Source organism: Sus scrofa, chromosome 3 (assembly GCF_054392235.1).
Source record: "Sus scrofa isolate SSC_HxYL_T2T_F1_AM1 chromosome 3, Sscrofa_HxYL_maternal_Yorkshire_Landrace_v2.0, whole genome shotgun sequence".
NCBI lineage: Eukaryota > Metazoa > Chordata > Mammalia > Artiodactyla > Suidae > Sus > Sus scrofa.
In genome coordinates this window covers 84798515-84819899 of record NC_139385.1, presented here as the reverse complement: position 1 = coordinate 84819899, position 21385 = coordinate 84798515, and the positions used below count along the sequence as shown (strand labels likewise).

At 42.6% G+C, this 21385-nt stretch overlaps 1 protein-coding gene across 1 annotated transcript in view; it reads left to right on the top strand.

Moving 5' to 3' along the window:
- The window catches only part of ANXA4 (annexin A4), a gene marked incomplete at its 5' end in the record, with an annotated part of 31380 nt that overhangs the window by 6029 nt on the left and 3966 nt on the right, over positions 1-21385 (top strand). Inside the window, 7 exon segments of the mRNA NM_001167639.1 lie at positions 3111-3224; positions 4412-4502; positions 6424-6503; positions 8504-8560; positions 15308-15401; positions 19481-19576; positions 20370-20428. Coding sequence (NP_001161111.1) covers positions 3111-3224; positions 4412-4502; positions 6424-6503; positions 8504-8560; positions 15308-15401; positions 19481-19576; positions 20370-20428 — 591 coding nt within the window.

Genomic DNA, 21385 nt, shown 5'->3' with positions numbered 1-21385 from the left:
CCTTTGTTTTTAAAAGATGGATTCTTTGCCTTGTTGTTGTTGTTTTCTTTTAATAAAGAGTTTATTCTCTTCATGTGTATTATAATTATTGATCTATTTAAACTTAGTTCCTCCACCTTATTTCGTGTTTTTTACTGTTTTTTTAATTTTTATATTATATTGGAGTATAGTTGATTTACCAGGATATGTTAGTTTCAGGTGCCCAGCAAAGTGATGCAGTCAAACACATACCTATTCTTTTTTCAGATTCCTTTCCCATATAGATTAATACAGAATATTGAGTAGAGTTCCCTGTGATACCTGATAGGTGCTTGTTGATTATCTATTTTATATATAACAGCGTGTATATGTTAATCTCAAAACTCCTAACTTACCCTCCCCCCCCACTTTTCCCCTTTGGTAACCATAAGATGTTTTCAAAGTCTGTGAGTCTGTTTCTGTTTTATAAATGAGTTCATCTGTATCATTTTTTTTTTTTTTTTAGATTTCACATATAAGTGATCTCATATGGTATTTGTCTTTCTCTGTCTGACTTTGCTTAGTATGACTGTCTCTAGGCCTACTCATGTTACTGCAAATGGCATTATTTCACTCTTTTTTAAGGCTCAGTAGTATTCCATTGTATATCTATACCACATCTTCTCTATCCATTTGTCCGTTGATGGACATCTAGGTTGTTTCTATGTCTTGGCTATTGTGAATAGTGCTGCAGTGAATATACAGGTGCATGTATCTTTTTCAATAAAAGTTTTGTCTGGATATATGCACAAGAGTGGGATTTAGGTCATATGGTAGTTCTGTATTTAGTTTTATGAGGTACCTTCATACTGTTTTCCACAGTGGTTGTACCAATTTACATTCTCACCAACAGTGTAGGAGGGTTCCCTTTTCTCCACACCCTCTTAGAGGGGGAAGGGGATGAATATCAATTAACCTACACTGCAGCTCACAGCAATGCTGGGTCCTTAACCCACTGAGTGAAGCCAGGGATCGAAACTGTGTCATGAATCCTAGTTGGGTTCATTACCACTGAGCCATGGCAGGAACTCCTATTCAGGGTATGTTGTTAAGTGAGCAGGCGCATTCATCTAGGGACTCCTTTATACTCAAAGTATTGAGGACACTTTTGTTTTTGTAAATTGATATTCATCCCTTTCCAGCATTTGTTATTTGTTGACTTGTTAATGATGTCCATTCCGACAGATATGAGGTGGTACCTCATAGTAGTTTTGATTTGCATTTCTCTAATAATCAGTAATGTAGAGCATTTTTTCATGTGCCTGTTGGCCATCTGTATATCTTCTTTGGATAAATGTCTATTCAGGCCTTTTGCATATTTTTCATTTGGGTTGTTGGGTTTTTTTGCTGTTGGGTTGTATAAGTTGTTTGCATATTTTAGAGATTAAGCCCTTGTCAGTTTCATTGTTTGAAACTATTTTCTCTCATTCCATAGGTTGTCTTTTTTTTTTTTTTTTTTTTCATGGTATCCTTTGCTGTGCACAAACTTGTCAGTTTGAATAGTTCCCATTGGTTTGTTTTTGCTTTTATTTCTGTTGCCTTGAGCACATCTTCTTTATCCAATCTGGTCAATGGACATATAGGTTGTCTCCATGAATAATGCTGTGATGCATATTAGGGTGCATGTGTCTTTTCTAATTATGGTTTTCTCCAGATACAGGCCCAGATGTGGGATCGCTGAATCATATGGTAGTACTATATTTGGGTTTTTTGGTTTTTTGGTGGGTTTTGTTTTTTGTTTTTTTTTGTTTTTGATCTTTTTAGGGCTGCACCTGCAGCATATGGAGGTTCCCAAGCTGGGGGTGGAATCAGAGCTGCTGGCCTGCACCACAGCTCACGGCAGCACGGAATCCTTAACCCATTGAACAAGGCCAGGGATCAAACCTGCATCCTCATGGATGCTAGTCAGATTCGTTTCTGCTGAGCCACGATGAGAACTCCCTTTATTTGGTTTTTTGAGAAATCTCCACATTGTTCTCCATAGTGGTTGCACCAGCTTACATGCATACCAACAGTGTAGGAGGGTTTCCTTTTTCTACACCCTCTCTAGCATTTATTGTTTGTAGATTTTTTTTTCTTTTTTTTTACAGCCACACCTGGAGCATATGGGTGTTCCCAGGCTAGGGGTTGAATCAGAACTATAGCTGCAGCTCTGTGCCACAGCCACCAACCAGATCCAAAGCACATCTGTGACCTAGGCAGCAGCTTGCAGCAATGCCATATCCTTAACCCACTGAGCAAGACCAGGAATGGAACCTGCATCCTCATGGACACTATGTTGGGTTCTTAACCCACGGAGCCACAATGGGAACTCCCTGTTTGTAGATTGTTTTTTGTTGATGGCCATTCTGACTGATGTGAGGTGGTATCTCGTTGTAGTTTTGACTTGCATCTGTCTAATAATTAGTGATGCTGTGCATATTTTCATGTGCTTTTTGTCCATCTATCTGTATTCTTTAGAGAAATGTCTGTTTAGATCCTCTAATCATTTGGGTTGTTTGTTTTTTTGATAAAAGGCTGTATGAGATATTTATATATTTTGGAGATTGATTAAAGGGAAGAGTATTTTTATAGCCTTTCACATAATTGTAGGTTTGCAGATGTGTCAAGTAGCCTTTGGAAAACTGCACTGTACTGTTGAGAGGCTGACAGTGTAAAGTCAGATCCCAACATCTTACTGTCATTATCAAGATGGATTCGACGGAGTTCCTGTTGTGGCTCAGTGGTTAACGAATCTGACTAGGAACCATGAGGTTGCAGGTTCTATCCCTGGCCTTGCTCAGTGGGTTAATGATTCGGCGTTGCCTTGAGCTGTGGTGTAGGTCGCAGACACGGCTCAGATCCTGTGTTGCTGTGGCTCTGGTGTAGGCCAGTGGCTATAACTCCGATTGGACCCCTAGCCTGGGAACCTCCATAGGCCTCGAGTGCGGCCCTAGAAAAGGCAAAAAGACAAAAAAAAAAAAAAAGAAAGATGGATTCGAGCACACAGGCCCCCTGAAAGGGCCTCAGAGACCCCAGATGTCCCTGGACCACTGAGGACAGCTTGTTTCAGTTATTGTAACAATTCAGCAGAGCGTTTTCTTGCATCCCAGGACCTGCTGGATGACCTGAAGTCGGAACTGAGTGGCAACTTTGAACAGGTGATCTTGGGGATGATGACACCCACCGTGCTGTACGACGTGCAGGAGCTGCGAAGAGCCATGAAGGTTCGTGCTCCTCCCCTCCACTCTCCATGGCGTTAGTGAAAATGCTGACCTCAGACACACTTTCTCAAGAAACTGTGACAGAGGCCTTCTGAGATGAGGAGGAGGAGGCATAGGGGAAAGATTCCCCTTCATTTATGACAACTTGAAAACATGACATTGCATTATAGCAGGTGTGCTTTTTTTGGCCACACTCATTGCTTGCAGAAATTCCCAGGCCAGGGATCGAACCCTAGCCACAGCAGTGACCTAGGCCACAACAGTGACAATGTCAGATCCTTAACCCTCTGAGCCACCAGGGAACTCCTACAGCAATTGTAATTTAAAAGTTGTTGCCCCCGTTGGAGTTCCTGCTGTGGCGCAACAGGATGACCAGTATCTTAGTAGCACTGGAATTCGGGTTCAGTGCCCTGCCTGGCACAGTATATTGAGGATCTGCATTGCTGCGGCTGCAGCTTGGGTCGTGACTGTGGCTCAGATCTGATCCCTGGCCTGGGAACTCCATATGCCTCGGGGTGGCCAAAAAAAAAGTTGTAGCCCCCCAAATTAAGGAATAATTTGCTCTTTCCCGTGGCTTGCTGGGGAATGATTATGCTTGTGCTTTTGGTGCAACTCCAGAAACTTTCTTATAGTATTAGCTACTTCGAGGTATGACTGACACCTCTGGGTCTGCTGTAAGCTTAGAACTGGCAGAAAAAAAGGGTTTTCATCCTCCCTAGATGCTGGATCCACTATGCCCTATGCCAGGATCTCCTGTTTTTTAATGACAAGTATGAAATTCCAATACAATTACCCTCCTCCTCCATGTCAATAAATCCTCAGCCTTGGGGAAGGTTCTGGGCTAGGCTCTGGGAAAACAAAGAGGGAACAGCCTTTGCCAGAAGATTCAGCCCTTCAAAGGAGAAGTACAGGGAGGTCAAGGAAAGGCTAAACCCCCAGAGAGCAGAGACCGTCCCTAACCTGGCATAATAACCAACTCCTAGAAACAGCCCATAAATATTAGTGCTAATAACGATAATGGTAAATATGTTGGAATGTGGATAGGACAACTAAAAAGGAGCAAATCCTGTTGGTGGAACTTGGTGAGTTGTCTTTATTCTCTGTGGATTCTTGGTTGTATTCCTCCTGTTTCTGGAACTCAGTTTGGTAGACTGATTTATAATACCCTCTACTCTGGGATTTGTGTTTAGGGAGCTGGCACGGATGAGGGCTGTCTGATTGAGATCCTGGCTTCCCGGACGCCCGAGGAGATTCGGCGCATAAACCAGACCTATCAGCTGCGTATGTAGCATCCTCAGTGGCCCTGGCCAAGGCCTCCCTGAGAACTAGACTAGCAGCAGGTGGTTACCTAGAATCAGACTCTCCTCATAGAAACACTGACCCTGAGGGACCCTCAGGACCAGGCTCTGCCCTCAGCAGATCCCCATCAAGATACATGTCTGTTGGAGGGAGTTCCTGTCATGGTGCAGCGGAAACGAATCCAACTAGGAATCATGAAGTTGAAAGTTCGATCCCTGGCCTTGCTCAGTGGGTTAGGGATCTGGTGTTGCCGTGAGCTGTGGTGTAGGTTGCAGACTCGGCTTGGACCTGGCGTGGTTGTGGCTGTGGTGTAGGCCGGCAGCTGTAGCTCCAATTCAACCCCTAGCCTGGGAACCTCCATATGCTACAAGTATAGCCCTAAAAAGCAAAAAAAAAAAAAAAAAAAGTCTGTTGGCTTTTCAAGACTTCTCAGGTGCACCTGCCACTCACCTTAGGCTACCCAGCAAAATTTTTTATTACCCTGAAAGCTGGAAAGCTTTCCTTAGGATCAAGCAGAGAATCAAAGGTGTTTGTTCAGAACTGGTAGCACCATTGCATCTTAGCCCTCCAGGAATGGCCTGCAGGAGCAGTCTTGCCCAGCATCTTAGCTATCTCACAGTGATAGCCATTTACTCCCCTCTTAAAAATCTCCAGCAGGTAATACATATGAGGAGTCTTTAAAAGATACATGCCTTTGGCCTAAGAATATAATAAAAAAATGCAAAAAGATTTAGATCCCACAGTGTTTATTCATTACTATTTCTATTAGCTTAGAATGTCCAATAGTAGTAGATTAGCTGAACAAAATCTGGTACACGCCCGCAATGGGCTATTACGTGGTGATCAAAACTTACACTAAGGAGTTCCTGTTGTGGCTCAGCGGTAACGAACTCGACTAGTATCCATGAAGGACATGGGTTCAATCCCTCGCTTCACTCAGTGGGTTAAGGATCTAACGTTGCTATGAGCTGTGGTGTAGGTGGCAGATGCAGCTTGGATCCTGCATTGCTGTGGCTGTGGCATAGGCTGGCGGCTGTAGCTCCACTTTGACCCATAGCCCGGGAACTTCCATATGCCTTGCGTGAGCCCCTAAAAAGACAAATACATATAAGAGAACAAAGTACACTGAAGGATATTAAATTACATTAAATGGTTATGGTGTAGGGATGGGTGAAAATGACAAATCAGAGAATGGTATGCTGTGGTCCCAGTTTTAAAGAAGAGAAAAATAATAGGTGTGAACGAGGAAGGATATTTACCAAAATGTTAATGATTATTATTTCTGTGGGATTAGATTATGGTGAGGCTTTTTTTTTGTTTGGTTGGTTGGTTTGGTTTGGTTTTCTCCCTTCATTTTACTTATTTCTTTTTTCCTAAGTTTTCTGTAATAAGCATGTGCACTTTGGTAGAAAGAAAACAAAATATTACGAGTTTTTGGCAAGTGTCCAGAGCAGGAGATTCTCAACCTTGGGAGTCTAGTTCTAGTGCTGGGTCCCCACATCTGCCCAATACGAGTCTTCCTCCCCTGGACAGCCGCCTCCGTCCCCAAACGCAGCTTCAGAAACTGCTCTGTCTGCCTTTCCACATGCTGCTCAACTGGTTCTCCACATTACTGCAAACCACAGTCAGGACAGAAGGAAGCACTGAGTGGGGATCACAGCCCCACTTTATTGATCCCCCAATTTAAGGAGCAGGAACATCTCACTTCCCCTCTAAGGACAAGCTAAACCTACCTTGACTATTTTACCAAAGTTGACTGGAAAACTGTATGTGGGCTCAAAAACCTCATGACAAGCCACTTTAAGAAACAAGCTGGTTTGGGGAGGATGGAAAGCTCTGGGGTGTGGCCCAGGGTCGGGCAGGATCCTTTATTCTGATGTGGCTGATTGTGTTCTCTTGCCAGAATATGGGCGGAGCCTTGAAGATGACATTCGCTCTGACACGTCGTTCATGTTCCAGCGGGTGCTGGTGTCTCTGTCCGCTGTGAGTTGCTCCCTCCATTGGCTGCTTTTGGCGGGATCGGGTTTCATTAAGATGCTTACTCTCTATCCTCTTTTCCAGCCTGTTTTATCCTTTCAGTCTCCTGACTGTGACTTTTCCCCTGTGGGTTTTTTGGGGGGGCCTTCCTGTCATTTTATCTTCTCTCCTTTAAAGACTCATGTCTGCCCATTTGTTCTCAGTTGTATGTACAAATACCCAGTACCTGCCAGGTCCTCTTAATCATTCCTCAGTGCACTGAAAGTTAGGAACATGATGAAGAGGCAGTCCTGGGCTTTAAGAGTTTATATTGCCTAAAGGGGGATAGCAAGTCCAGAGGTTGCTGTAACAAAGGCATGAAAGGAAGTGTCAAAAAAGAGGCACGGAGTAAAAGGAAGGTTCAAGGAGAGATCTTGGTTGTGGGATCACTGAAAAGGCTTCATGGCAGAGGTGCTGAGTGAGAGAGGACTCTGAGGGTTGCTAGGATTTCACGAGGCAGGGGTGTGGGTAGGTACCTTCCAGGCGGGAAGAACATCAATCAAGGAGGCAGGAAACACTGGGTGTGTTCAGGGATCCATGGGCTGGGCGGTCAGGCTGGTAATTCTAGGAGCAGGGCGGAAAGAGGAACCAGGATCCTATGTTGGGAAGATTTTACACTTTATTTGGAGAGCAATGGGGAGCCTCTGAAGGTTTGGCTTTGAGTGGAGGCGGGGAGCCCAGGCGGGAGGTGCCTCAGTATTCCTGATGAGAAAAAAGCGGGACTGGGCTAGTGTGGGAGCAGGGGTGTCAGAAAAGAGAAGGATTTGCAAGGTGTCTCACACAACTCCACAATTTCATCCTTATCCCTGACCTCCTTCCTGAGTAAGAGACTCATTTCTCACTGCTTTTTAGATGTTTCCTTCTGTATATTCTGCCATTACCTCAAATCAATCCTCCAACTAAAACCTGAGCACATTTTCCCTCCAAACTAGCTCTTCTTCCTGGCTTGTCTTTTCCTATTAATATCGTTGCTATTCTTCCAACAACCAAAGCAGAAGCCCACCTCTGACTCCCATTTCCCTCTGTCTCTGCTATTTACTTAATAATGCTGGTCTGCTTTTCTTTATTTTTTATTTTTGTCTTTTTAGGCCCACACTCATGACATATGGAGGTTCCCAGGCTAGGAGTCGAATCTGAGCTGTAGCTGCTGGCCTAAACCACAGCCACAGCAACACCAGATCCAAGCTGTGTCTGTGACTTATACCACAGCTCATGGCAACGCCGGATCCTTAACCCACATGCAAGGCCAGGGACTGAACCTGCATCGTTGTTGTGGATACTAGTCAGATTCCTTTCCACTGAGCCATGATAGGAACTCCTGGCCTGCGTTTCTTATTTCCTACCCACTTTTTCTTTTCCTTCCAATTTTACCACTGCTGAAACATGCCTAGACCACAGCGTATTGGACAGCATAACAATAATAGAGTCTTACAGGCTGGCAGAATGTAGCCCCTTTTGCCGCTCTTTGGCATCCTTCCCTGGCTTGAACCCTGCCCTCCCAGTACTGGTACTGGTAAGGAACGGGGCACTTTCAGGTGCTCTGCAAGCCCCACCATTGGTCCCAGGGTCTCTTGATTCTCCTCCCTTCCCCTCCCTCATTTGGCAGAATTGATCAGGGTAGACTTGCTGGGTAGGAAGGCATAAGTCAGCTGGGGAGACATGGGTGTAGGCGGAGGTGAGGAAGAGGAAGGGATAGTCAGGGAGGGAGAAGCTACCTCCTGCCCCTTCAACTGGCAGAGACACCAGGCAACATCAGGGAGCCACACCGGGCTTGCCCTCTGGCTGGGTCCGATCAGAGCCATGGGCATAACCTAAGCACATTCGAGGACATCTGTCCTCTCTTCCTAGGCTGGAGTCATGACCCCTTTGTCTAATTCCCTTGTCCTTGGGTTCTGTCTTATCATAGCCCCCAAATCTTTTAGGATCCTCTCTCAGTCTCTTTGTTTTTTTCCCCCCCTCATCCTCAGGGTGGCAGAGATGAAGGAAATTATCTGGATGATGCTCTCGTGAGACAGGATGCCCAGGTTAGTAGAACTGCAGCTTCTTTCTTCTCTTTTGCCATTAAGGCAGACCTGAACTGGTGGACACCTTCTTATAGTTCAGTGTATGCGGACCAGGCTGGGATGTGTTATGAGAAAAGATTCCCACAGATGACCTTTAATAGCAGAAGTTTCATGCAGAGATACCTGGGGCTTGGGGGTAGCATGGGGCACCATTATATAACCATGCCTGCATTCCAGATTTCCTGCCATTGGGACTGTGGTGGCTGTCCCACTGGGCCATGGAGTATCTTCTGAATCACTTGGAAGTAAAGGGACCTGCCTTTACTTTGTTCACCTCACATTTTTACTTCCCCAAAGAGAACATTTACCTCAACCTATGTGAGGGTCACCTATGGCCCAGCAAGTACCCTGTTGGGTAAAACTAATACCAACCCCCAAGAGGCAGTTGTTTTCCTGGCACCCAGCCCACTGATGGCTGACCTGGCACCAACCTCTGGTCTATTTACTGTGGCCAGATAGCACTCATAATAATAGCTACTGAAAAATTGGTCCTTAGCAGGCACCAAACACTATTCTAAGCTCTTTACATGAATTCTGTCATTGAATCCTTGCAATAACCGTATGAAGTAAGTATTGCTGTCCCCACATTATGGACAAGGAAATTGAGGTTCAGAGAAGTCAAGTACCTTGCTCAAGTTCACACAGATAATTCATGGCAGAACTGGGGTTTGAACCTAGGCATTTTGGATCTAAACTCTGTACTCTTAGCCAATATTTAAGTTTAGAGAGAAATTGGTCCCTTTCAGTATGTGAGTTATGAACCACTAGAGATCCTGTGGAGAAAAAACCTTTTGCTTTTACCAGAAGGGAGAGGAGTATATGGGTCCTAAGAATTCTGAGGGCTCAGGGAAGTCCATCCCCTATAGGAGATATAGGAAGCTGCCTTTAATCCAGAAGGTTTGAGGAAGGAGAAAGTTTTAAAAACACTGTAAATCTCCAGTTTTTAAATGAATTTCAGCTACCTCAAGGACATCATTTTGGGGCATATTAGTAGGAACCTCCATAGCCCAGGTGAATCCTGAATTTAAAGGAAGAGTTATTCCTGAAATAATGTATCTACTGTCACTTTTTTGGTGGGTTTACAAGGTGGCATTATTTCAGGAATAACTCTAGGCTTTGTGCTTTTTTTTTTTTTTGTCTTTTTCCAGGGCTGCACCCGAGGCATATGGAGATTCCCGGGCTAGGGGTCTAATTGGAGCTGTGGCCACTGGCCTACACCAGAGCCACAGCAACTCGGGATCCGAGCCGCATCTGCAACCTACACCACAGCTCACGGCAACGCCGGATCCTTAACCCACTGAGCAAGGCCAGGGATCGAACCCGCAACCTCATGGTTCCTAGTCGGATTCGTTAACCACTGTGCCACGACAGGAACTCCTTAGCAATGATTTTTTAAATCTAACACTAAAAGCAAAATCAACAAAAGCAAAAATAAATAAATTGGACAAACTAAAAAGCTTCTCCACAGCAAAAGAAACCATCAACAAAATGAAAAGGCAGCCTACTGAATGGGAGAAAATATTTACAAATAACATAACCGATAAAGGGTTAAAATCTGATATTTTATCAGATATTTGGTATTTTATAAAGAACTCACACAACTCAACAGCAAAAAAAAAAATCTGATTTTTAAATGGGCAGAAGATATGAATACACATTTTTCTGAAGACATACAGATGGCGATCAAGCACATGAAAAGATGCTCAACATCACTAATTGTCAGGGAAGTGCAAATCAAAATCACAATGAGATATGATCTCGTACCTGACAGTATGGTTGTCATCAAAAACACAACAAATAACAAGTGTTGTGAGGATGTGACAAAAAAAGAGCCCTTATGCACTGTTGGTAGAAATGTAAATAGGTACAGCTACTGTGGAAAACAGTAGGGAGTTTCCTAAGTAAAATAAAAAATACTATTTTTTAAATAAATTTTTACTTCTGGTATTCCCTCCCCACACACAAAATATGAAAACACTAACTCGAATTACCTCGTAATCCAGCAATTTTACTTCTGGTATCCCCCTCCCACACAAAATAGGAAAACACAAACTCGAGAAGATACATGCACCCCCTTATCATGGTAGTATTTACAATAGCCAAGATATGGAAGCAGCCTAAGTGCCCATCAATAGATGAATGGATAAAGAAATTATAATATATATATACAGTAGAATAATACTATCCAGCCGTAAAAAAGAATAAAATCTTAACATTTACAACTATATGGATGAACCTTAAGGGCATTATGCTAAGTAAGATAAGTCAGAAAGAGAAAGACAAATACCTGTATAATCTCCCTTAGATGTGAAATCTAAACAAACAACAACCAAAAAAAACCCAAGCTCATAGATATAGAGAACAGACTGGTGGTTGCCAGAAGCAGGGATGGGGTGGGCAAAATGGATAAAGGGGGGTCAAAAGGTACAGACTTTGTTATAAAATAAGTCATAAGGATGTGATTCATAGCATGGGGACTACAGTTAATAATACTGCATTGCATATTTGAAAGTTCCAAAGGGAATAAATTTTTTTTTTTAAATGGCTGCACCCATGGCATATGGAAGTTCTTGGGCCAGCGATTAAATCTGAGCCACAGTTACACCCCATGCCATAGCTGCTGCAACACTGGATCATTTAACCCACTACACTGGGTGGGGATTGAACCTGTACTTCCACCTCAGTTCGATTCTTAACCCACTGTGCCACAGTGGGAACTCCCCAAAGAGAATAGATCTTAAAAGTCCTAGGAGTTCCCATTGTGGCTCAGTGGAATGAACCTTACTAGTATCCATGAGGATGCAAGTTCGATCCCTGGCCTCACTCAGTGGGTTAAGGACCCAGCATTGCTGTGAGCTGTGGCATAGGTCACAGATGTGGCTCCAATCTGGTGTTGACCCCTAGCCTGGAACCTTCCATATGCCGAAGGAGGGGCCCTCCAAAAAGGTTTTTAAAAAAAACCACTCCTCATCATAGGATGGCTCACAACTGCAGCAGGTTGCAGCTGTGGCTCAAATCTGATCCCTGGCCCAGGAATTTCATATGCCATGGGGCAGCCAAAAAAGAAAAAAAATTTTTGCAACTATGTATGGTGATAGATGGTAAGTAGACTCATGGTGATCATTCACAATATATACAAATATCAAATCATGTTTTACACCTGAAACTAGCCTAATATTATATGTCACTTATACTTAAATTTAAAAAAACAAAACAGAAACCGTGCAATTCAACAAATAAGTATTTAGGGGTTTTTCAAGCAGCACAGTTCTCCTTGAAAGTGACCAGGTGAAAAGGTGCTTCCAAACAAATTTGGGCAGTGGGGGTATGTGGGGGGTGGGCAGGAGTAGAATTCAGGAGCGGCTTTTTCTGGATCCTCCAAGGCTCACAAAGAGGCAAAGGATTTGAGAACAACTTCCAGCTCTGGTTTCAGCTCTTCCAAGATAAGACAATAGAAAAATCTGTTCAACCTTTGCTCTTTAACTTGTGTCAGTGTTGAGGGACATTTATAGATTTTGGGTATGGAGGCTGGATTTTGATATAGGAAACTAAATGAGTTTGAGATGAGAAGAATTATCAGGACAAGTGGAATTAGGTAGTAATTTATTACAAAATGTAGAACATTTGAAATACAGAGAAGCTATTATCTACAAGTCCAATTTTATCTTTTCTTGGGGTGAAGATTGCATTCAAGGAAATAATAGGTTAGTGTTCAGAATTCCTGCTTTAAAAAGAAATTCATAATATATTAAAACAACATTAAAGATGCCCTTCGAAGCTTTTGTTCTAAGATGGCACATATTTGATTCCCTTCTGAAAAACAAACAAAACAGGAAATAGAGCAAAGAGAAAATCTACATCGACACTGGAAACTATGGAGGAGGGCCATTAAAACACCAGATGGGCAGCAAAGCTGGGCCAAGGATGTGGGATGGCCATTCCTGCCACAGAAAGGAAGCGCATGCGCACACACAAACACACACACACACACACACATACACACACACACACGCACATACCCCCACTGGAAGCAGGCACAGTGGCTTCCTGCAAATGGGAAAACTCCTCAGAGAAAAGACAAGAGCTCTGGCTCAGCTGCTCCCACTGGACTAGCAGCAAGTCCTCTTGCTTGAAATCCATTCAAAGGAAAAGTGAGGCGCTCTAAGAAGAATCCACTTTCCCTTGTTCTGGGGGCAAAACTAGGACTAGATAGCTATTCATCATTTCAGGATGAAAGAGCATGAAGATCAGCCCACCCCAACTCACTCTCTGGTCTGTTAACAAACTGAGGCACAGAGGGAGGCAAAGCTGGGCACACTGTAAGGAGGAAACAAGGTTCAGATTGCTGTGGATCCTGAAACAGATGAGGGAATGATGGATTTTAATTCAACAAGAGCCACACACAAGAAGAGATGCAATTAGAAAATAATGGGGAAAAAAAAGAAAAAGAAAATAATGGAGCTGCAAATGGAGCTGGATGAAGGGCAAGCAGAGATAAACAGAGGGCTAGAGGAGTTCCTGCTGTGGCCCAGTGGGTTAAGAATCTGACTAGTATCCATTAAGATGTGGGTTTGATCCCTGGCCTGACTCAGTGGGATAAGAATCTGGTGTCTCTTCGAGTTGGGGCACAGGTTGAGGATGCAACTTGGATCTGGTATTGCTGTGGCTGTGGTGTAGGCAGGCGGCTGCAGCTCCTATTCAACCCCTAGCCTGGGAACTTCCATATGCTGCAGGTGCAGCTCAAAAAAGAAAAAAGTCTGGGAGTTCCCGTCGTGGCGCAGTGGTTCCGACTAGGAACCATGAGGTTGCGGGTTCGGTCCCTGCCCTTGCTCAGTGGGTTAATGATCCCGCGTTGCCGTGAGCTGTGGTGTAGGTTGCAGACGCGGCTCGGATCCCGCGTTGCTGTGGTTCTGGCGTAGGCCGGTGGCTACAGCTCCGATTCAACCCCTAGCCTGGGTACCTCCATATGCCGCGGGAGCGGCCCAAGAAATAGCAACAACAACAACAACAAAAAGACAAAAGACAAAAAAAAAAAAAAGAAAAAAGTCTAAGGGCAAAACTAAAAATATACAGGTAGAGAATATACAGGGAGCATTTCAAGTTAGTGAAGAAGACAGATTACTTGGTGGAGTTGGGGCAGTTGACTAACCATCTGGAAAGCAGTAAAGTTAGATCCTGCGTTCACCTGACCTCATAATAAATTCCAAATAGATTTAATTTTTTTTTTTTTTTTTAGGCCCACACTCACGGCATATGGAGGTTCCCAGGCTAGGGGTCAAATAGGAGCCACGAAGACGTCACCCATACTATTTCCTATAGTAGCTGTATCATTTTATGTTGTCACCAGCATAGCACAAGGGTTCCAATTTCTCTATATTCTCATCAAGACTTGTTATTTTATGCTTATTTGGTTTTTATAATTTTTTAAAAAATTTTTGATCATGCCCACAGCATGTAGAGGTTCCCAGGCCAGGGAACAAAACCAGCACTATAGCAGTGACCCAAACCACTGCAGTGACAATGCTGATCCTTAACCTGCTGCACCACAAAAGAACTCCTGTTTGGTTTGGTTTGGTTTTGTCTTTTCTAGGGCCGCACCCTCTGCATATGGAGGTTCCCAGGCTAGGGGTCTAATCGGAGCTGTTGCTGCCGGCCTATGCCAGAGTCACGGCAACTCGGGATCCGAGCTGCATCTGCGACCTACACCACAGCTCAAACGCCATCGCCATCCTGTTGCCATGAGCAGTGTCTGGTATGAGTAGCTACTAGCCACATGTGGCCACTGAGCACTTGGAATATGGCTAATGTGACTGAGGAGTTGAATTTTAAGTTTTATTTAATTTTAATTAATTGAGAATTTAGGAGTTCCTGTCGATGTGCAGCAGAAATGAAGCCAACTAGGAACCATGAGGTAGTGGGTTTGATCCCTGGCCTCATTCAGTGGGTTAAGGATCCGGCGTTGCCATGAGCTGTGGTCTAGGTCAAAGATACGGGTTGGATCTCGTGTAGCTGTGGCTGTGGTGTAGGCCGGCAGCTGTAGCTCCAATTGGACCCCTAGCCTGGGAACCTCCAAATGCCTCAGGTACGGCCCTAAAAAGCAATAATAATAATAAAAAATTTAAAAAATTAAAAAAAAATTTTTTTAGGACCACACCCGAGGTATATGGAAGTCCCCAGGCTAGGAGTTGAATCAGAGCTGTAGCTGCCAGCCTATGCTACAGCCATAGCAATGTCTGATCTGAGCCACGTCTGTGACGCATACCGCAGCTCATGGCAATGCTGGATTCCTAACCCACTGAGCGGGGCCAGGAATCGAACTCACATCTTCATGGCTACTAGTGGGGTTCATTACCACTGAGCCACAACAAGAACTCCTAATTAATTAAAATGTAAATAGTTGCATGTGGTTAGTGGCCACTTTGTGGGACAGCCCAAGTCATTCCTTTTGGCTCTTAAGACATAACTATGTAGTCTGCATAGCAGGAGCCACTATTGTTTGCCCTGACTCTCAAGGAGATATCATAGAGACCCATTAGTCTTATGCCTAAGGAAAAGTCCTGAGTCATTTCCACTCACTGCCAAGTCTCCCACCCCATCACCAACAAAATAAAACTAAGCCAACTCTACTCTTTGAAGTTCTGGAAATATTTGCATATGTCCTGGCACCTTCTCTGTTGTGTTTTAAGCTTGTGCTTTGTTTGGCTTCAGGACCTGTATGAGGCTGGAGAGAAGAAATGGGGGACAGATGAGGTGAAATTTCTAACTGTGCTCTGTTCCCGGAATCGAAATCATTTGTTGCATGGTAAGGCACTTGCCTCATTTTCCAAAGAAACTATTTGAAAGATAGTGAAAATTATATTACCCATAATTGATAGCGTTTTTTCCTTTACTTGTACGAAGACCTAATTGTACTGAACTGTCTTAGCTGTCTTACCTCAGAAATTTATGAGTGCAACAATGTGCATGAGGGCCACGTTCTGAAAGATTAATCATGACTAAATAGCAAATGTGTAGTGTGTTCATCGAAGTTTGACATTCCTGTTTGTAGTCAGTTCATTGTCCATTTTCTAAAGCAGCTCCATTTAAATTTAGTTACATACAAAAAAAAAATCTTCAGGGAGTTCCCGTGGTGGCTCAGTGGTTAACGAATCCGACTAGGAACCATGAGGTTGCGGGTTCGATCCCTGGCCTTGCTCAGTGGGTTAAGGATCTGGCGTTGCCGTGAGCTGTGGTGTAGGTCGCGGATGTGGCTGGGATCCTGCATTGCTGTGGCTCTAGTGTAGGCCAGTGGCTACAGCTCCGATTCGACCCCTAGCCTGGGAACCTCCATATGCCACGGGAGCAGCCCCGGAAATGGCAAAAAGACCAAAAAAAAAAAAAAAAAAAAAAAAGACAAAAAGAAAATCTTCAGTACATCAGCAAGCAGTAAAAGAGAAATGTTGGTTGACATTTATTCCTATTTAACATCCAAGTTGTAAAGCTAATAAAAGTGATTTCTTTAGGGGGCATGTTGCAGAAGATGAATAGTAGATAAGTTCAGAGTTTACTCCCTATGTGTAAAGTTTCTAATTTGCTTCTGATAATGCTAGTCTTTGTAATGTGCTTTTAACTTCTTTGGGGAAAAGATAGTATACAATCGTAGACTATTTGTTTTCAGGTTTATTTTCTTCTTGTAAGTAGCAATAAGAGTTTAATAAGATATTTCATCTTTTATGTAAGCTTTTTAGGTCCTTCTGCTATAATCCTAATTTTATAAACTCACCATGCCTATATAATCACTCACAATTTACAAAACTTATGGGAAATTTGAGAAAAATGAGTTTGCTAAATTGAAAACATAAAAAAGTAATTTAAAATTACAGCACATTTGGAAGCATTCATTTCACATATTCCACAGTGACAGTAGGCGCTTACTCTAGTTAATAAATGTCGCAGGCTATCATCAGATGCTCCAGCTTCTGACTCAGCTCCTTATTTTTATTTATTTATTTTTTTTGCCTCCCTTTGCCTGATTACTAATAAGGCCCAGCTCTTCCTAGTGGTATTTTCTAAGAACTGCAGGTCCTGAGAAGCCAGATTTATTGCAAATATATTTATACCAATTTTTGCTTCCAGGCACAAGTCAATAGTTGGGCAGTTATAAAACATCTGTGTATAAACCAATGGAAGAAATCTTTTAAGCATTATCTGAATTAGGAAAATGTTATAATCTTCTTACCCACCAACAGTAATAATGAGGATTCATAATAACTAAGAGTTTGTTAATTTGCTACCTTCTAGGTGCAGGGATAAGCATCTTACAAGCATTGTTTCTTATAACATCCCAGTGAAGCAGCCATTTTATAGTGGAGAAGACTGAGGCTCAGAAAATGTGTCAATTAGCTTTTTTAATTCCAAGCAATACACAACTGAATAATTACTTAGGAAAAGAGGAAATAATGTAGAATGGGACAAGAAGGAAAATGCAAAATACTAGCAGCCCGTTGAATTGAAGGGACAGCTGAACAGCTTGACAAAGAATAATAATCAGGAGTTCCCATCGTGGCGCAGTGGTTAACGAATCCGACTAGGAACCATGAGGTTGCGGGTTTGGTTCCTGCCCTTGCTCAGTGGGTTAATGATCCGGCGTTGCCGTGAGCTGTGGTGTAGGTCGCAGAGCGGGGCTCGGATCCCGAGTTGCTGTGGCTCTGGTGTAGGCCGGTGGCTACAGTTCCGATTGGACCCCTAGCCTGGGAACCTCCATATGCCGCGGGAGCGGCAAAAAGACAAAAAAAAAAAAAAAAAAAAAGAATAATAATCAAGGCAGTTCTTGGGACCTCAGTAGAAAGAAGTCATGGATTTATTTCTAAGGCAGAGTTTTTTAAAATATGGTCTCCATTTAAAATGCTGTTTCTTGGAGTTCCCGTTGTGGCTCAGTGGTTAACAAATCTGACTAGCATCCATGAGGATGCAGGTTTGATCGTTGGCCTCAATCAGTAGGTTAGGGATCCAGTGTTGCTGTGAGCTATGGTGTAGATCACAGACATGGTTTGGATCCCCTGTTGCTGTGGCTTAGACCAGCAGCTGCAGTTTTGCTTTGACCTGGGAACTTTCATGCCACAGGTGCGGCCTTAAAAAGCCAATAATAATAATGATAAAATGCTGATTTTTGAACCCCTATTTCAGACTGGCTGACTTAGAATTTCTGAGCATGACCTCCAAGGAGGTGAACAGGTTTCCCAGGTGATTCTTAGGTTCTCTGAGGTTAATGATGACTCAGTGCTTTGGGCCTGCCTCATGATCTGCTCGATTTAAAAATTCCCAGGGAGATAAGATTGGTGGGTCCTGGTTGGATGAACTGCTCACTCATTTGTTAGAGCTGTGGTATGTTTTAGTGGGCAAGGGTGTCCCTGGATTGACAGCTCTGTGAGAATCACTCCAATAGGGAGATGGGGTAGCATCCCAAAGAAGGCCAATGTTCAGAAGATAAACAACAGAAAGCCATTCTAAGGCTCCAGAAGGAGGTGGCAGGAGAAGAAAATGTGTTCATAACATTCAAAAATACTTGGTAAAAAGGAGGGCATTTTCTAACTATGTTAAAGTCTGTTAAATGATGCAACCTGCTGTTATCAAACATGACTCCGTTTTGAAGAGGTTGACTTGCTCAAGGTTTTTGTTGTAATTGAAGTATAGTTACTTACAATGGTGTGTTAGTTTCTGGTGTACAGCAGAGTGATTGATTATATATATATGGAGAGAATGAACAGGTTTTAACTAGACCACTCTGAGTATTCTTTGGCATACTTCAAAAGGAAACTAATTAGCAACCAGGAGGTATATATAAATATGTATATATATATTCGTCTCCAGATTCCTTTCCGTTTTAGGTTATTACAAGATATTAAGTATAGAGTAGGACATTGTTATTTATCTTTTTGTTTGTTTGTTTAAATGGCTGTACCTGCGGCATATAGACGGTCGCAGGCCAGGGACTGAATCCGAGCTGTGACGCTCACTGCAACGTGGCAGTGCTGGATTCTTTAACTGACTGTGCCAAGCCAGGGGTCAAACCCACACCTTCAAAAGCAACTTCAGCCACTGCAGTCAGATTGCACTAAACGGGGAACTCCTATTTTATACATAGCATTTTGTATTTGCTAATGCCAAACTCCTAATTTTTCCTTCCCCCACCTTTCTCCTTTGGTAACCATAAGTTTGTTTTTTATGTCTGTGAGATTATTTCTGTTATGTAAATAAGTTCATTTGTATCATTTTTTAGATTCCACTTATAAGTGATATCATAATATTTGTGCTTCTCTGACTTACTTCATTTGTAATCTCTAGGTCCATCTATGTTGCTGCAAATGGCATTATTTCATTCTTTCTACGGCAGAGTAATATTCCATTGTATAAATATACCACATCTTCTTTATCAATTCATCTTTATCAGGGGACAGTTAGGTTTCTTCCATGTCTTGACTGTAGTAAATAGGAATTGCTCTAGTTTTGATGAACGAAAAGGAAGATGAACATGCAGGTGATTGCCAAGGCCAAAATTACAAAAGCGATACATTCTGCTTATTAAGGAAATGATGAGAACAATGAGAAAAGAAAGCAAGTCTCTCCAGATGTTATCTCCATTTTATGTGTGAGAAAACAGGGTCTCACATAAGGGAAAGGACTTTCCTGATGTCCTCTAAGATTCATGGTATTCCTACTTCTCCAGCCCATTCCACTCACCCTGTGCCTCCTGGTTCTCACCCACATTGCTAATTAGTTTCCTCTTGAAATATGAATAAATAGTGCGGCCTACTTAAAAGATGCTCATTCAGTTCTCCATAAATTTTAGTTTCCTCTTGCTCTTTTTTAGTATTTATCATTTCATTTTGTTCTTGTTTGTAGTGTTTGATGAATACAAAAGGATATCACAGAAGGATATTGAACAGAGTATTAAATCTGAAACATCTGGTAGCTTTGAAGATGCTCTGTTGGCCATAGGTAAGCTGGGAGGGCGTGGGGAGAGGAAAAACCAATGTTGATAGACTTTCCTCTGTATTACCAGCTTGTTGTCATGAGGGTCCCAGATAGTTTTCTTTAGGAATAAAAAAAATTGTTTAAATCATTCATGATGTGTGATCCAGAATTTTAAGCAAGAAATATTATGTACAACCTGATTATTATTGTACCACATGGCTTTATATATTTTATAACCTCTGTGCCTTTATATCTCTATACATGGAAAGGATAATCCTTTTTTGTATATGATTTTTTTTTTTCCATTATAACTGGTTTACGTGTTCTGTCAATTTTCTACTGTACAGCATGGTGACCCAGTCACACATACATGTATACATTCTTTTTTCTCACATTATCATGCTCCATGATAAGTGACTAGACATAGTTCCCAGTGCTACGCGCAGCAGGAGGAAAGGATAAATACTACACTAGCTGCATCTTGCAAGTCTGTATATGTTTAGAATTACTATTTCATATGGTGCAGATAGTAACAATAATTTTGAAATTATATGCTGCATTTTGCTTTAATGACCCTTATCAATTATTTCTGCAGGAACTTGACAATAAATTTAGAGTACTTTCCATCTATGAAAATGCTTTTAGCATAACCTATGCTCATACAACTTTGTTTGGCTACATTTTCCAACAAAGCAATCAAGAGATACTATTTCATACCTTTGTAGAGACTGGGGGAACAATTGTCATGTTTTTCTCATAGATTTTATCGGTAATCTTTTCATTTCTTTCTTTTTTTTTTTTTTAAATCTCTTGACAGTAAAGTGCATGAGGAACAAATCTGCATATTTTGCTGAAAGGCTTTATAAATCCATGAAGGTAAATGGCCTCATTGTTTGCATCTGAATGGCTCTGACAAGCCTGATATCTACCTTCCTAAACTTACTTATGTCTCCCCCACAATTTAGCCATAATCAGCTGAGCTGTTCAGTTCAATTCTTGAAATAATTCACTGAGTGCTTGCTAATAATATTGCTAGGTTATATTTGTTGAGTACTTACAATGTGTGATCACTGTCCCTAATGCTTTATACATATAGATTGATTTTATCCCCACCACAGCTCTATGGGGCAGGTACCATTATCTTCCATTTTACAGGTTGAGGAAACTGAGGCATAGAGCAGAAGAGTCTATTTTCCCAAGGTCCTAAGTGAGGAAAGTCATGGGACAGGCTTCAGAACCCTAGCTCCTACCCATACATTGTACTCTGTGTAAGCTTGAGCGCCCTTGCTAAGAACTATGGGAGGGGCAAGAAAGATCAAAATGCAGTCCTTGCTGGAATTCCCGTTGTGGCTCAGCAGGTTAAGAACCCGATTACTACACATGAGGATGAGGGTTCAATCCCTGGCCTCGTTCAGTGGGTCAAGGATCCGGTGTTGACACAAGCTGTGACACAGGTCTCAGATGTGGCTTGGATCCAGCATTGCTGTGGCTGTGGTGTAGGCTCCAGCTACAGCTCTGATTCGACCCCTAGCCTGAGAACTTCCATATGCCATGTATATGGCCCTAGAAAGCAAAGGAAAAAAAAAAGTGTCAGGGGTGAGGATCAGAAAAGAATATATATAAAGAAGTTGGTATATGTGAGCAGGACCTTAGAGGAAGTTTTACAAGGGAGGATTTCACATGGTAGGAAGGAAGGTAAAGGTGGGAAGAGAAGGATGATATATATGGTGGGGGATCAATGGAGGTACTGCAGGCAGACCAGAGAACATGGTATGTCCTTGGAAGGGCAGAGAGCAGTCTCCTCTGCTCAGAACACAGAGTGTTGGAAAGGTA